Below are 17367 nucleotides of genomic sequence, written 5' to 3' on the forward strand. Positions count from 1 at the left end.
TGATACACACAAATGAGAAATTATGATCATAATAGGATGTAATGTAATTTGACATTTTAATAATATCTTTATTTGAAATATTTATGATTTAGAATGATTCATGCAATACTCATGATTTTTTTTACGAAATGATATCTTATTTGAATTTTTCATATTAAATGAAGATTGATACTTTATCTTTATCTTTTATCATGATATAGAAATTGATGTAAAGGAAAAAAAATTACAACATTGTATTCTTCTTATTGACAATGACAAAATGAGAGAACAATTACCAACTTGCATGTTTCTTTAAACGGAAGCAAAGAATTTACTAACTTGCACATTTCAATTATTTTGAATTTGTATTTAACAGATAAGCCCGTGCAGAACTTGAAACCATACATATGCCCTTGTGATTACTCTCACTGGACATTTAACTTCAAATTGACAGATAGAATAGATATGACAAGAATTTTAAAAAAGGTTAAATCTAAATTAGTACTTTTTACCTCAAATTGAGTTTTTTAAATAAATGTTAACTGGAAGAGGATCTTAATATCTGAAGAGGCATATATCCTACAATAGAATTCATAATAATAAATACAACATGCAAAAAATCTATTTAATAATTATTGTTTTTAATCTTGTATTTTAATAATAATGTGACTTGTACATGCAACCGTGAAAGATTGACCAACTCTTCTGGGAATGGATGCATTGAAAAACAATCAATAAAATCTGTTGCTCTATTTCCTTGCAACAGCATTCAACTAAGACAAAAGGCAGCTTTGATTTACATATAGCTCATCTGAAATCAGCTAAAGATTTACACAACAGAAGAAAATAAATCAAAATTCTAAGCAGAAATCATAACTTTTGAAATGAAATTTTCTAATGGAAGAAACTGCATGGGGTCAAAATTTTACGAAATCTTGTCACTTTACGAAGCCATGAAATTTTAGGAAGCTATGAAATTGTCACTTCCATGCTTTCCTTCCCTGGAACTGCTTGCCTGACCGCCTTTGCCGCTGTTTTTTCTCCTGCCTAGAGCGAGCTACTTTTGCTCTTTTGGCAGAAAGAGGCATCTTCTTTTTATGTTCCTTTTGGCGATTGCTTAGACCACCCGTCTGTCAACAAATCGCAGATAAGCAATCAGTCTATTAATTCCAAAACAAGGTGCCTAGTTAATGTAGACACTGAGAAGAGAATGACTAATGAAGGGGAAGGAAAAGCAAAAGGAGGCAGAGAGGAAGCTTTGATTTGCAGCAGGGAGATGGGGGGTGGCAGGCGATCCTTTCCATTGTGTTAAAATTTTGCAGACTGCCAACCAACATAGGAAAAGCAAAAGGAAGCAGAGAAGAACAGGATCTACATTCCACTTGGGGGATAATTAAAGAAGATTATCACCTTACTTGAAATGCAGATCAGAAGTGTACCAGATGCTCTGAAGACTAAAGCGCAGGATGTTAAAATAACAGCTTTTGAAAAAGCAAACCAAAAGTACTGAAGGAAACCAATTGCGAGCTTTAAAGGAACATAGGCAAGATGTGTATCATAAAATATAGGAATGTCACTATATTTTAATCTGCACTAAAAACAAAAAATTGTCATGTAACATGTCGTAGATCCAATACAGGCTAACCTTTTTTTGTTTCACAGCAGTTCTGGCCTGATACTTTCCTCTATCCTCCCTCCCAGCTCTTACTAGGGCCAGTCGTTCCTCCTTGCTAAGCTTTCTTTTAATGTGGACCTAAAGAACAATAGTTCGTTGATGATAAAGAGAATTAGTTCAACTTAGAACAACTCACAAGCTTATGACATAAAATCATAATTTAAAGTAAAGGAAATGTAATCCAAAGTAAGAATAGCTACCAGTACATTAAAAAAAAAAGCTAGCAGTACATCAACATCTAGCTATTCATCATGTACTTTTAAAAATACTCATACAAGCTCTCGTGCAGATATGCTTCCATCCAGAGATCAAAAGCATGGACCAGTGATCTCAAAAGAATCAATGCCTTGAACAACATATACAACACCAGAAATTTGCATTACAGAATGATAATATATGTGAGAGCTAAAATCGGATCAATTGGTACATTATTAAATGAGTTCATCAATTTTACATATAGTTGGAACATTTCAAAAGGAGTTTATCAACCTTACATAGTCACAGAATTACCAAATAGGGAAAACAAAAAGAAAAACATTCATACCAAGAGAAAGGATGAGAGCTCACCTCTAGCATAGCAGGATCCACTGGCTTTATACTTAATTGCTCAGAAGAGGGAATTTTGAAAGATGAGACTTTCGAGTCTATACCCTTTCTCAAAAGACCTTGCTGAGCCATAACCAGCTTTGCTTCTTTCTTTGCCTATGAGATTCAAAAAAGAAAAAAGGCAAAGCTTATAAGATGCCTACATAGTGAGTGAATTTTGGTGATTAAAAATGTAATCAAGAATATAAGATCCATTATTTCATCGAACATTAAAAAATAATCAGAACACTAAAGTTGAAGATCCAAATTTCTCAGAAACACTAGCTTATGCAGATGTTACTATAACTTCATATCAGATAACATGAGCGTATGAGTAACAAAGTTCAATGAACAGTGTCAGAATTTTACTGAATCTATTTCACATAATTAAGATGAAAAGGAGCACTAAGTTTCTGGTGAACACACCTTCAACTCTTTTATACGTTGAAAATCTTCATTAGAAAGAATTCCATCTGTTTCATCTGATGCTTTCTGTGGCATCTTGTCCATTGTTAGTCTTTTAAGGGTGCGAAGACTTGATTCTGAAGTATTCAGTTGTCCAACATAATCCGCAAACTTCCTCTTCTTTGATTTTGCCTTCTCCTCTTCCTTTATTTCTCACAAGCGCATTCATGATTACTGAGGTCATCATCATTGCAGATGTCATTAAAGACTTTTTCCTTGATGCATCTAGCTCACTGGAGATATCCATATTATCATCACTAAGATCCACATCTTCTTTAGTATCACTATCATATTCATCATAGGCAGCATTCTCATCAGTATCATCATCAAGATCATCACCATCATCTTCCTCCCCATCAATGTTATCACTGTTACCTAAATCTTCTTCATTTTTTTCATCTGAAACCTCATCATCCTCTTCTTCATCTTCCAAAGAATCATCCTCTTTCTCTGTCTCAGCATCACTGTCAGACTCATCATCCAAATCTGATGCAGAAGCCTCAGCATCAGAACTGTCAGTCATCGAGTTATCAACGTGTTCCAGCAATTCTATGTCAGGCACATCAGTAGCTATACTAACTTCTCCATATGCTTTTGGCCTTGCTTTGGGATTGACCGGACGGCCACGGTCCTTTTTGACCAATAAAGAAGGGCATATCTGAAAACAAATAAAGCTCAGAATAACAATCACAAGCTATACGTCTGAAACAAAAATTGTTAGACTGAAATACATATTCCAACCTCTCTGAATAAAGTTATCAAGGAGCGAGCTGCTGAAGAAACTGCCTTCTCATGTGATTTTTTGTATAAGACCAAGTCTTGAAGCAGATCTTCATTCATTAACTGTAAACAACCAAAATGTGACAGTTAGACAACTAGTTTCTTGTAGTCATTTACAAGCTTTTACAGGTACATATCTATTTCAAGTGGTGCACTATCCTTCTCAAATAATTTTATTATTTCTCAAATTGAAGCAAAAAAAATAAAAAAAAACAAGATTACAGTTAATTAATATGAAGATGGGTAAAATTTTGAAAAACAAAAAACATAATTATTAAGATAATTGCATCTAGAATTTGAGTAAGTAAACATTCAACGGACCCAAATCCACATTGAGTACTTTTTTGTGACAATGTATAGACGAAAAAAAATTAGAATTCCATAACAAGTATAGTTCTTTCACATATTCAACTTCCTAGAAAATCTGAAGGCACGTTATAAAAGTTCATCATACTGTCAACATCTTGTATCTCAGATGGAGTCTGGCTAAACTGCTAATGTGACGAGATCATGCTAAAGTGACAAGATGATATATTAAGTAGGCATGAACCATGGAATTGTGATGCGTCTCATACAAGATGATGCAAAGAATAAACCTGTCGCAAACAAACTTGAACAAATAAGTGACTAAATGTAAAGCAATACCAAAGGCATCCTGATACAGATCTCCCTCACAACATTCAGCCCAACAGCAATGGCCTGACAAGACAAATAAGAAAGTCCATGATCAACAGTTCAACTATTAACAGATGAACATGACTGAAAGTAATATCATTTTCAGCAGTACCTCTGTGCGAGAACGATCATGCACAAATTGATTCACAATTTGTTTAAATAAGGGTTCAACCGCATCAGGAGGTACCTATTCAAATAAAAACAGCTTCGATGAGTTCTTCTATCTGAAGAACAGAACTGGGAACAGCATGCCTTGACTATGAATGCTTAGAAAATCTACAGTAAAAAAAGCACAACCATATCATGGCAGGCCTGGACAGCTGCAGCAAGCAAATCGGTGACATCACGTTGATGAGGCTAAAAATAAATAAATACAAATAAGTATGGTTTCAAGTTAAAATACATATAAGCAAAAAAATCCTTGTTTACCTGAACATATTTTTGAAGAAACGGATAAAAATTTAACAAGATCAGACGGTGCAATCCAACAGTTCTGGCTATTACTTTCAACATCATCATCCTATCCTGCAACACAAAGTAACAACAATAGTCGACAAAAGAAAATTTCATATATCAACCAATAAATAACACATGTAGTCTAACATAGAAGAGAAATTTCATTATAAATTACTGTTATCAGCTTAGTGTAGAGTGTGAACCAATCTATCAAAACATTGAAATGACATTGACTATAGCCTTTCAATATAATAAATAAAATTCACCCATTCAAAACATTCTGAATAGAGTAAAGAGCCACATATAACTCTTTATAATACATCCCTATCTTAATCACATGTAGATTCAAGTATTCAGGCCAATTTTCTAAAACATTAATGATCTCAATGGAACTGCATATCTTAAGAACTTAATCACTAGCAGGAAATTGAAGATAATGAACAATATAGAAAATCCTTCTTTTAATTAACAAGAACTTGCAGGCTAGCAAAGCCACCACCAGACTTGCTATATAGATCAGCAAACATGATATTAAAGTACAAATTTCGAAAATAATAATAAGGTGCATGAGGAAAAGGATAACTACCTCAAAGCGTTCATTGCATCTTTGAAGGCGAGAGAACAGTTTCTCAGCGAAACCCTAAAGCAGCACCAAAAGAAAAAATTGTCAAGGAAGCATAAGGATTTAATTTACTGAACTATCATACAAGGACCAACCAACCTGTGCATCTTTTAAATGAGTAAGAGGTGAATAGTAACCGGAGCTGTTACTTTGTGATGTTATTCGCTGCTGCCTTTTCATGTTGCGTATCACACGCTGCAACTTTGCCTTCTTTTTTTTCTTGCTGGGAACCGTACCTTTATGATTTGCCTAGAAGTAAAATAAGAAATAGTCAATTGAACAAGTTCCTAATTTTTTTTTAAAAAAATTGCTACAGTCTCACCACTCAAAAGAAACACAATGTTTACATGATCTAGATTAAATTTCAGCTAATGAGTTGCATGTGATGGAAACCAATTTCCAGACATGCATACAAAGAAAATCACAATGTATTAAAATGCAAGTGATATCCACAGGTGCATGCTAATGACCATTTATTCATTTAATCGATGAAAAGAGTTGGGCAATACATAACTTTTCTAATTCATAACCAAATTTGCATAACTGAAACTTGTGTTATTTATTAACAAGGGAGACAAAGTTTATCTTTTAAAGTAAAGGTGGGGTTATGCACATGACTGCATTCCCTGAAATCAACTAATAACCCACCTAAATAACCACTTACCCTTTGCAAAAACAATAAAAAACTAATAACCCCCTCCCAAATAGGGTTTTCAGATTATCAACAAGCACCACAATATTTTGGGTATAACTTGACAAGCAAAAGTTAGATTCATTTTGAATAACTCCATGAATAGTGATTAATAATTCCAGAAGATTTATTTCTGTTATTTGTCTCAGTTCTTTAACATGGTTTACTTCAGGTTACCCTTGGTCAGCTTCAGTACTACAATTTACAATCTAACCACTAGAACAATTTATTTTAATTGACTGTAGGAAACAGATACAGTGCTTCCATATGATCAAAAGAATAAAACCTGAACTACTTAAGCATGCAAGACCTTGTAAATAGCTTCTCGGCTAAGAGTAATAGGCTGTTGACTAGTTGTATCGTCTTCACTGCTTGAGGCTTCACAGTCATCCTCCTCTTCAATTTGTTCATAACCAAGAAGAAATGAGAGAGTAGATATCATAATCCTGAACACATAAAACCTCCCTATAAGTTAAAGATATACAACTATAAAAAGAAGAAAAGAATAAGCTAAAATTGGCAGCAAAGTGCACGAGGATTTTCCCAATGTAGAATCTGAGATTAACTAAATGCACAAAGAAATATTTTTGTTGTGAAACGATAATGCTGAGGTTTAACAAAGCCAAGATTGGTCGAGGCTGTAAAGGCTCAAAGTGGATATGACTTAATTACAAGCCTAAAGATTATGTAGAATCTGATCAGACTCTTGTTGAAACTGATCAAGATTATGTCAAAGTTCAGACAACCAGTGCTAGGACCTACAAGAAGTTTTACAACCTAAAATCATGCCTATCTCAAGACTAACATGAGCCTTATTTGAAGCTTGATTAAATATACTTCAATTGATCTCAACTTTTAAACTTTAAATATATCCATTTTTATTTAATTTATGCCATATATTTAAATCTTTTACCAGTTCATAGGTTATACATGAGTAATGACTCATGGATGCCAACAGATTGTGGAATTAAAAATTATTTTAATGAACACAAAACATCTCTTTGACACCCCATATCAAACTACAACAATCATTCATGAAAATTTATTTTTTTAAAAAACATATGAAATATATATTTGAACAATTAGAGTCCAGTTTGACAGAACCCAACTAATTGCAACCCAGTTTGGCTTGAATTTGATTCAGGCCTGCACTTAGCTGTTTTGTTTCCGATGCTGGCTTAATTGACCTCAATTCAGCTTGAAATCAGAATGAGTTTGAGCTGTTTATCAACAGCTACATTAAATTAACAGCCCTATATAGCACCACCGGTGCAGACTTGAGCAAACTACATACCTTGAAGACGAATGGAAACAGGCAGTGCAAATGGCATTAGCTGTACGATCATCAAACCACACCCTCCGTCTATGCAGATCACAAAGAATAACAAGCGACCTTTTGGCCCTCTGTTCCTCTGCCCCCTACAAAAGGAAAACTTAATGATGTTGGTACAAGGTCATGATTATAGATCTCAACAGGAATAGAATAGAGAGAAGATTAAAGAATCAGAAGTCTAAAAGTAAGGCAGTTAACGGCATCCAATAAACCAAGAACATCACAAGCTAAAATATTTAAAAAATAAAATACATACCTGCAGCATAAAAAAAAGAGTATTCTGCAGTTTGCGATTCTTGGCTTCGTTCTTGTGTTTCTGGTTCATGCGTCGAATGTTATGTACGACATGCGAAAAGGCCAGTTTTCTTAAGGTCCGGTCACCAAGAATCTGAAGGTCCATAAACAATTCGAGAGTTTCTTCAATATCAATGATCTGGAAACAAAAAAAAAAGTAACCAATGTGATGTTAAAGTCCATCGAAGATTAAAACAAATTTTCAGATAAAACAGAATCATATTGAAGATCAGCAATAATGATCGAAAGTTAACTGGTATCATGATGCCAAATAATAAAGCAAACCTTTATGGCTTTTCTTAGGAAAGTGACTTAGACAATTATCAGAATATTTTAGAAAAACCAAAAAAGCAAGATTTGATAAGGCAAAACTTGGGTAACAATGAAAGAACTGTGTGCCAAACTTTTGCACAGATTAAGGCCTTCCAAGATGCCAAATTTTCACTTCATATGTTCTAAACTCTGATAATGCATCATTAAGGGAACATTTATTATCATCTAATGGAAGACTGAAATGTGTTAGCTTCAACACAAACCTGCTTAACCCAATGGAATCATTTGGCTTGGTTGGGTTGGCTGTTTGGAAATAACGATAGAGAGACATTCCAGAAATCAGAATCTGATCATACATCAGCTTTGATCGGGTTAGGAATGATCTATAAATAGTTTAATTTAGAAGGTCATCAAAATAGTAGGTGATGGTCATCAGCACAAGAAAAGAGGGTATAACATTACACCAATACAGGAAAAGAGAAAGCAGGACAACAGTCTAGATATACCAAAATATGGAACGCCTGATGTTACATATATGGCAGCACTAGAAAAAAAAGAACTGGCAAATGTAGTAGGTCATGACGGAAAAGAAGAAGAATGGCAGGGGACCAACAGGCAGAGCAACTCGTCTCAGACAACAAACAAGAGAAGCATGAACAGCGAATTCCTGTCTCACTGCCATATGATCTGGCACCACACTAATAGCCGGACAATAAAATCAATCCTCAGATCAGTAACACTGCAAACGGCATATGACATGTATTTCAGCACAAGGTGACATATAAGACCTTTAGTTGAATTTTTTTTTCCAAAAAGGTCTCACAGGAATGGTGATACACTAGGTAGGAGATTTAAGAAAGTTAAGTAGGTTAGCATTACATAGCACGGCTAAACTGGTAACCACACCCAGCATGCCAACAACATCATATTGGATAATAGCATGTCCATTTACTGAAAAATTATGAGACACATGATGATACAGGAAGGTAAGATTTCCAACAGGTGAAGCAGGTTAGAATTTAGAGTATGGTTGAGCCTGTAAATAAAACCAGGTACATGAATGATATATGATGAATTATGCTAATAGTTTCTCGAGAAAACATGAAATCCATTGGTGATATAGGGAGAGATGAGTGAGGAGTTCTCAGAAAGTGAAGCAGGTCAGCATTAAATAGTTTGAATGATATATAATGAATTATGCTAATAGCCTTTTATTGAGAAAACATGAAATCCATTGGTGATATAGGGAGGGACGAGTGAGGAGTTCTCAGAAAGTGAAGCAGGTCAGCATAAAATAGTATGTTTAAACATGGCAACCAGACCAGGTATGCCAATAACATGCTGAATGATGCTACCACCTACATTGACTAATTAGGAGACTGTGATGGAAATAAGTCTTTTTTCTACAGCTTTACCTCAAGCAAGAATTTGTAAACTAGAACATGATTCTGTTATTTCGATCTGTAAATGAACAATAATTAGACTACTAAAATAGAAAGAGCACCCATATACAATCTTAATAAGCAAGGTCCACAAAAAACTGGTAAAAGATGTAATATTATAAGAATAAAAAATCAAAACAACTTGTTGAATTCTGAGGTAATAAAAGACAAAAAGGTTTCAAAAAATCTCCGGCCACATATTTGATCACAGACAAATCCACAGTGCATGATTTCAATTAATCAAGCCCCGACCGATGGAACTAAACGATTTCACAACAAAACAATAAAGATTCGAGCAACAAAAGACAAAACGTTTGGAGTAATTTACAGCCACAATTTGAATCATAAGAAGCAGCCCATCCACAACACTACCCGTCCACATCCACAGTGATAATTTCAATAATTCAAACCCAACTGACAGAACAAAATTATTTCCAATTAAAAAAAAATTCAAGATGTCGTCGATTCTTCAAACAATCATTCACACAATCTGTAAGTCTCATATTCCAAAAAGAAAAAGAATTCAACGAACCAACCTTTCTATTGACGAGGAGGATCAGGGCTTGCACAAGATGACACCTCAACGATGACGGAAGGGCGCAGGAATCGACACGGAGGAGGTCAGCCACCTGTTGGGGGAAGTTTGCAAGCTTATCCGGATAGAAAGGGGTGACATGGGCCATGAACATGACCAAGTCCCCGAGATCCTTGGCCAGGGAGAGGTCGGAGGAGGGCCTAAGGGCGGACTGGCAGCGGAAGAGGTGGAGAGAGGACTCGAAGTGGCGGTAGAGGAGTTGGAGCTCCGCCTCGTACCCCTCGGGGTCGCACTTCATCTTGGACTGCAGCGCCGGGAGGCTCAGCTTTTCCGCTGTCCGGCCGGCAGCCGAGAGGAGGATAGCGGAGGCTATCACGGGGTAGTTCAGGTTGTGCTCCTCGATCTTCTGCTTAGGGCAAGCGTAGGGCGGGTCGGTGAAGTGGGCAAGCTGAGTCGAGTTGTAGCCCATCGAGCACAGCTGGTCCAAGTAATCGGTGGGCTTTAGGTCGTACACCAACCGCTCCTGTTCGCCGTCGTCCTCATCGTCCTCCTCGTTCTCGTCATCGTCTTCATCCTCCCGCCCACGGAGCGACCCCTTGGAACCGTCGCCGTCAGGGACACCCTCGTGGAACCCTACCGCCTCCACGTCCGCGCCTCCATCGGCGGAGACCTGCCTCGAGTCCGGCGGAGTCTCGCAGTCGTCGTCGCGGTCGAAGACATGGATAGCAGTGATGTCGGCAAAGCTCACCCGGCGGGACTTCTTCCTCGCGATCGTTTCCTCGTCGAGCTCGCCGGCGCTCGGGAGCTCCCTCCCCTCGCCGGGATCCATGGAGACCCAGGCGCAAGGAACAAAGATTAGGGATGGATACAGGGTTCGGAGTCCGGTCGAAAGCGTTGGGGCCGTGATTTCTTTGGGAGGAAAAACTAGGGTTCTTAATGTTCCACGAAATTAATTCAAACGATGTGGGTGGCTTTGATACAAGAGGGCGCGCAGGACTTACATTTTATATGGAAAGTTTCACTTTACCCCCCCCTGACCTTTATCTCAAATGACACTCGCTGCTCCATACATGAGAGAAGTCTGATTAGATTTATAAAGAAAAATTGCATGCATATACATAATACCCCTCAGAAGTCAATTATTTTGAATTTGTATTTAACAGATAAGCCCGTGCAGAACTTGAAACCATACATATGCCCTTGTGATTACTCTCAGATATGATAAGAATTTTAAAAAAGGTTAAATCTAAATCAGTACTTTTTACCTCAAATTGAGTTTTTTAAATAAATGTTAACCGAAAGAGGATCTTAATATCTGAAGAGGCATATATCCTGCATATTTCAAGAAGCAAAGAGAACATCTCTAAATTGCTAGCTTAAAATATTATAAAATTATTATATTACATGATGATAAAAATTTAATATTATGTTTTTCATGTAATGAGTTGAACTTATATTACAAACATAAAGAATAGTTGTACTTCTCTTTTTTGTTGATAACAAAGGGGGAGAAGTATGTTGATGACATGACATGTTAATGCATAAGTTCATGATGAATAAGTTCATGATGACATGTTGCAAGTATTCATGATGACATGTTGCAAGTAGACTTGAATTCAGTTTGAATTCAAGGTTCTATCAATATGGCATATTGATAGGGAGAGTTTTTTAAACTCCGGGAGTTAAAGTTAACTCCGTCATCAAGTGGTTGTCATCATCAAAAAGGGGGAGATTATTGAATCTCGTATTTTGATGATGAAACCACTTAATATGTGTTTATGTTTTAATCTGCATTTTGAGTGACGTAGGATGATTCGATCAGGATGAGATAATTAAAGCAGGAAAAATCATGTTGTGCCCGAGTAACATGTCAGAAGATTGGACGTCGGGCCGATGGATCGGTCGACGTATCGACAGAAGGCTTCGGGTCGTGGACTTAGGCTTCGGGCCAAGAAGAGCGGGTATTGTGCCAAGGATATCGGAGTTGCGGAGTCAACTGGCCGATTGGGCAATAGGCCGCAGGAGAGGACGATGCGCCGAAGAATCAGACGAAGCGTCGAGGGACCAATGACATGCCGGACAACTTAGTTAATTGCTTAGGATTAATTGTCTTGATCGAAGTTTTATTTTAAGTGTGCAGGATTAACTACGATGAAAGAAAGACATGCAGTAGGAGTTGCGTCGGAGTCAAGACTATGATCACGTTAGGAGTTCGAGAGCTCGACGGAAGTCCGGACGATCGTCGGAGGTTCTGCGGGAACAAATCCGAGAAGTCCAGAAGCTTGCCAAACGAAGCTCGTCGGAACTCGCCAAGTGGATCGTCGCAAGTCCAGGAGTTTGTCGGAAGTCCATCGGAGCATCGCTAGAGGTTCGTCGGATGTTCGTCGGAAGTTCACCGGAAGCTCGCCGGAAGAAGCGATTGACGCACCGGAGCAAGCTGTAGTAAATGTCTTAAGAATTGTCGTAGTTAGCATGTTGATTAAGTTAGGAATGAGGTGATCCCATTAACTTAATCTAGGGACAATTGGGCCCTTGACAGACCCAAATTGGGCTGAATGGATCAACCCATTCGGACCAGAATTCCTACTAGGCGGTAGCATCGCTAGGGTCGACGGTGGCACCGCCCAGGAGAGGGTCTCCCAGGAAAGCTGGGCGGTGCAACCACCCTAGGCAAGCGGTGGCACCACCTGGGCTCAATCTCCGAGCGAAACTGGGCGGTGCAACCGCCCCTGACAGGCGGTGGCACCGCTTGGGCTCAGTCTCCGAGCGAGACTGGGCAGTGCAATCGCCCCTGACAGGCAGTGGCACCGCTAAGGCTCAGTTTCTGAGTGAGACTGGGCGGTGCAACCGCCCCTATCAAGCGATGGCATCGCCCTGAGGCTTAGTCTCCGAGCTCTGCCAAGCGGTGCAACCGCCCTTGACAAGCGGTGGCACCGCCCAGAGGCTCAGTCTCCGAGCTCTGCCAGGCGATGCAACCACCCTAGTTAGGTGGTGCAACCGCCAGACCCCGGAATTCCAGGAGATGACAGTTTTGAGCTCGAAATTCAAATTGGTTTGGAGCCTATAAATACCCCTCCCGTCCCTGGGTAAAATATACAAGCACAGAGAGATTAAAATGCTAGTCATAGGTGCCCAACAAGCCAATCACGTGAGTGATGGCACGTGTGACTTGATACAGAATCTTTTTGCTTATTTTGGCGTATATCACTTTATAACTATTGCATAAATACATATATATATATATATATATATATATATATATATATATATATATATTGTGATGTCCTTGGATTTGTGCAATGGGAATCGGATCGTGATGAGATCATGATAATGAGATCGATTCACCTTTAAACACATATCCTAAATAATCCCGGTCATAGGTTACTCGAGAGGGACATCGTGATAACCGGACAGACTGGTGTGTTGTATACCCATCCATATGATGGATACAGTTGGTCTCATAGCTGCTCGTGTAGGGACACTAGGGATACAGTACAGGTGCTCATTGGAGAATGAGTTCACTGATTGATCCGCTTACGGAATGTTGGATGGTTGATGATGCCTTATTGTCAGACAGCGATTCCGTAGTCCTAGTGGTGTATCTGGTCCTTAGACTTGAGACACCAAGGATGTCTTGTATGAGTGCTCCACTCTTTGATACTAGACTTATAGGTTTGGCTGTCCCAGATCTAGTACAGTTGGTCATTGGGAGTGGTAGTCGACCTTACGAGGGCTATTGAGTGTCGATAGAGGATCATCCACTCTCGGCGTCATGAGAGGAATATCCCATGTGTTCTTGCTCAGACAAATCCCTGGCCAGGGTCATTCGGGTTGAGAGAGAAAGAGTTCTCCGGGAGAATCCGATTAAAGCGACACTCGAGTAGAAACCGTATGGGTCTGACAGCACCATGCTCGATATACGGTCTCTGGGATATTAGATGGATGAGGGACTATAGGTACATGGTAACTGAGGATAGATAGGTCCAATGGATTGGATTCCCCTGTATCGTTTGGGGACTACGGCGTAGTGGCCTAGTACGTCCGTAGTCGATGAGTCAAGTGAATTATTACAGAGATAATAATTCACTGAGTTAGAAGGAGTTCTGATGGGTATGACTCACGGCCAGCTCGATATTGGGCCTAGAGGGTCACACACATATGGTAGGCATTGCGATGAGTAGAGGTTCGGATATGAGATATCCGACGGAGCCCTTATCTTATTAGATGCAGATCCAATACCCATTAGGGGAGGACCCATTAGGGTTTAATAGGGGACTTCTATAAATAGGAGGGATTCAGAGCCTCATAGGCTAGAGTCTTTGCTTGCCTTTCCTATTCTCCTCTCCCTCACCACCTCAGAGCAGGCCTGAAGTTTTGAGGAGCGTCGTCGTAACCCTGTTGTGTGGATCACCGCTAGAGAGGAGGACCTTGACCTCCTTCACCCTCTCCTAAGGATCTGCAAGGAAACAGGGATATACGATCTCCCTAGGTAACACAATCTACTCTATACGCAGTTTTGAGTTTCGCGGATTTTGCGCACCAATCTTCACACGACGACGAACATCTTTTTGGGAATCGGGGATTTTATTTTCTTGTTCTTCTGCTGCGCATGTGATGTCGCCCCCAAGATTTCCCAACAGTGGTATCAGAGCCAGGTTATTCGTGCGAATGATTGGTTTTGAACTGCGTGTGTTGTGTTTAGGAAGAATTTTGACGTCAAAATTGTTGACGCAAAAACAAAGGAAGGGCATCAACAGTTGCTGCCCTCGATCTGCGTGCGTGCAGCGCAGCCGAAGGCGGGCAGCACAGGGGATATATCATCGCTATCTTGCTTACGACATAGAGATGTCACCGGTGACCTGAGGGCATGGTATGCTTGGTCGAGTCCCTCGAGGGTATATCATCAAATCAGACTCATCTTGTAACGAAGGTGTTGACTTAACCGAGCATCATGGTTGGTCGAGTCCCTCGAGGCCATGGTGATTCGGAGGCCAAACAGGACGGGAATCACAAGGAGTTGTGATCGACAAGAGTTGCCTACCTTTTAGGCTTAGTGTGATTGGTCGAGTCCCTCGAGGTTACACTAAGACGCTGATTGGATTCTGATCCCCACTAGAAGTCTGTCGGAGACGTCCGTTTCACGTGCTGAGGGTGTCACGTGACTTGTTAGTAAAATAGTGGGAGCATATTAAGATAGAAGTCCATATCTTGATAGTTTATTTCTTGCAAAATCTGCATGTTATTCATTTCTGCTGCATCTTTATTTTCAGAAAATTTCGCTTTCAAATCCCTTACGTGGTATACTTGATGTCAACCGCTTCACTGGTCCAAATTATATGGATTAGCTCCGTAACTTGAGAATTATTCTCACAACGGAGAAAATCGTGTACGTCCTTGATATAGTGATGCCTACGCCCGAAGAAGGGGCAAACGAGGATGAGATCGCTCGCTACGTGAAGTACATTGATGACTCCACTCTTGCTCAGTGCTATATGTTGGGCTCTATGACTCCTGAGTTACAGAGACAACATGAAAAAATGGATACCAGATCCATTCTCCTACATGTCCGCAAATTGTTTGAGGAACAGGGAAGGACTCAGCGATATGAGATATCCAAGAGCCTCTTCCGTGCTAGGATGACTGAGGGGACACCGGTTCATAACCATGTCCTAAAGATGATTGAGTGGATAGAGAAACTCACAGGATCCTAGAGGATAACTTGTGTGTGGACATTGTGCTTCAGTCCCTACCAGATTCCTTTTCACAGTTCATAATGAATTTTAATATGAACAAGCTTGAGGTGACTCTCCCAGAGCTCCTCAATATGTTGAGGGAGGCAGAGAGTACTATTAAGAAAGAGAAGCCAGTTCTCTACACTGGTGAGACCAAAAAGAAAAGGAAAGCAGAAAGGTCCCTTAAGAAGGAAAAGGGCAAGGGCAAACCAGGTAAAGCAAAGGTTGCTAAGAAAGACCCAGCAAAGGACAAAGGTCAATGCTTCCACTGTGGTAAAGATGGGCACTGGAAGAGGAATTGCAAAGAGTACCTTGTAGAAAGGACGAAATAGAAGCTTGGAGAAGCTTCAGGTACATTCATGATCAATCTCCAATTGTCAGATTTTTGTGATAGTGCATTGGTATTGGATACCAGTATTGCTTATCACATCTACAATTTATTGTAAATTCTAGCAAAGCCGAGGGGAGATTGACGAGAGCAATATTGCATAAAGGTTTATTTATGCAAGACACTACTCCACACATCATGAATGTAAGTGTCTAAGAGGAAACGAGATGAGGTGAACAGTGCATACCTATGACATTGTAGGCTAGGTCATATCCATGAGGGAATGATTCAAAAGTTGCTAAATGATAGATATCTAGATCCATTCGACTATGTGTCATATGCAACTTGCGAGCCTTGCCTTCGTGGAAAACTGACCAACTCTCCATTTAGTAGAACTGGAGAGAGAGTCGCTGAGCTATTGGAACTCATACATAGTGATGTATGTGGACCCATGTCAACTCATGCCATTGGAGGTTACTCCTACTTCATTACATTTACTGATGATTTCTCAAGGTATGGATATGTGTACTTAATGAAGTACAAGTCCGAGGCCGGTGATAAATTCAGAGATTATAAGAATGAGGTGGAGAACCAGACTGGAAATAATATCAAAACTCTTCGATCAGATCGAGGAGGTGAGTACTTAAGTACAGAGTTTACTCAGTTCCTCAAGGACCATGGGATATTATCCCAATAGACACCTCCTTATACACCTCAGCTCAATGGTGTCTCTAGAAGGAGGAATCGTACGCTATTAGACATGGTACGGTCCATGATGAGTTTCGCTAACCTACCCATTTTATTCTAGAGATATGCCCTAGAGACCGCAGCTTACCTTCTGAACAGAGTTCCAACTAAGTCGGTAGTGTCTACACCATATGAATCAAAGATAGAGTGATACAAATTTGTGGGATATCCCAAGGAAACTTGGGTATTATTTCTATCATCTCGAGGACCAAAAGGTCTTTGTAGCTAAGAGAGCAGTGTTCCTTAAGAAGGAACACATTCTTGGCGAAGATAATGGGAGCATGATAGAGTTGAGCGAGGTTGGAGAACCAAGCTCAAGCACCACTCTATAGCCCGAGTCTGTTCAAGTACCAGATACACAAGTTTCAACTTTACGCAGGTCTGATAGAGTATCCCATCCTCCCAAGAGATATGTGGGACATATTATAGGAGAGGATGTTGAGGATATTGATCCTCAGACCTACGAGGAGGCTTTTATGAGTATAGACTCCGGGATGTGGCAAGAAGCCATGAATTCTGAGATGGATTCTATGTACTCCAATAAGGTTGGAACCTAGTTTATGCGCCCGAAGGTATTGTACCCATCGGTTGCAAGTGGATCTTTAAGAAAAAGATCGGAGTAGATGGAAAGGTAGAGACCTATAAAGCAAGGCTAGTGGCTAAGGGGTATCATCAAAGGCAAGGTGTTGACTACGACGAAACCTTCGCACCCGTAGCAATGCTAAAATCCATCAGAATTCTATTGGCTATTGCAG

The 17367-nt window shown here is 39.6% G+C and overlaps 1 protein-coding gene across 1 annotated transcript; it reads right to left on the reverse strand.

Annotated features, from left to right (window-relative positions):
- Positions 1-710: 710 nt before the first annotated feature.
- On the reverse strand, positions 711-10844 carry LOC103973255 (uncharacterized). The gene is given in 17 exon segments (XM_065093948.1): positions 711-1109; positions 1625-1732; positions 2222-2356; positions 2666-2859; positions 2862-2909; positions 2912-3362; positions 3446-3547; positions 4130-4183; positions 4272-4346; positions 4457-4516; positions 4589-4684; positions 5202-5255; positions 5337-5486; positions 6239-6374; positions 7223-7347; positions 7518-7694; positions 9807-10844. Coding segments are annotated over 17 exon segments (2943 nt in total). The 5' UTR covers positions 10635-10844; the 3' UTR covers positions 711-959.
- Between the last annotated feature and the right edge of the window lie 6523 nt (positions 10845-17367).

Source organism: Musa acuminata, chromosome BXJ2-1 (assembly GCF_036884655.1).
Source record: "Musa acuminata AAA Group cultivar baxijiao chromosome BXJ2-1, Cavendish_Baxijiao_AAA, whole genome shotgun sequence".
Taxonomy (NCBI): Eukaryota; Viridiplantae; Streptophyta; class Magnoliopsida; order Zingiberales; family Musaceae; genus Musa; species Musa acuminata.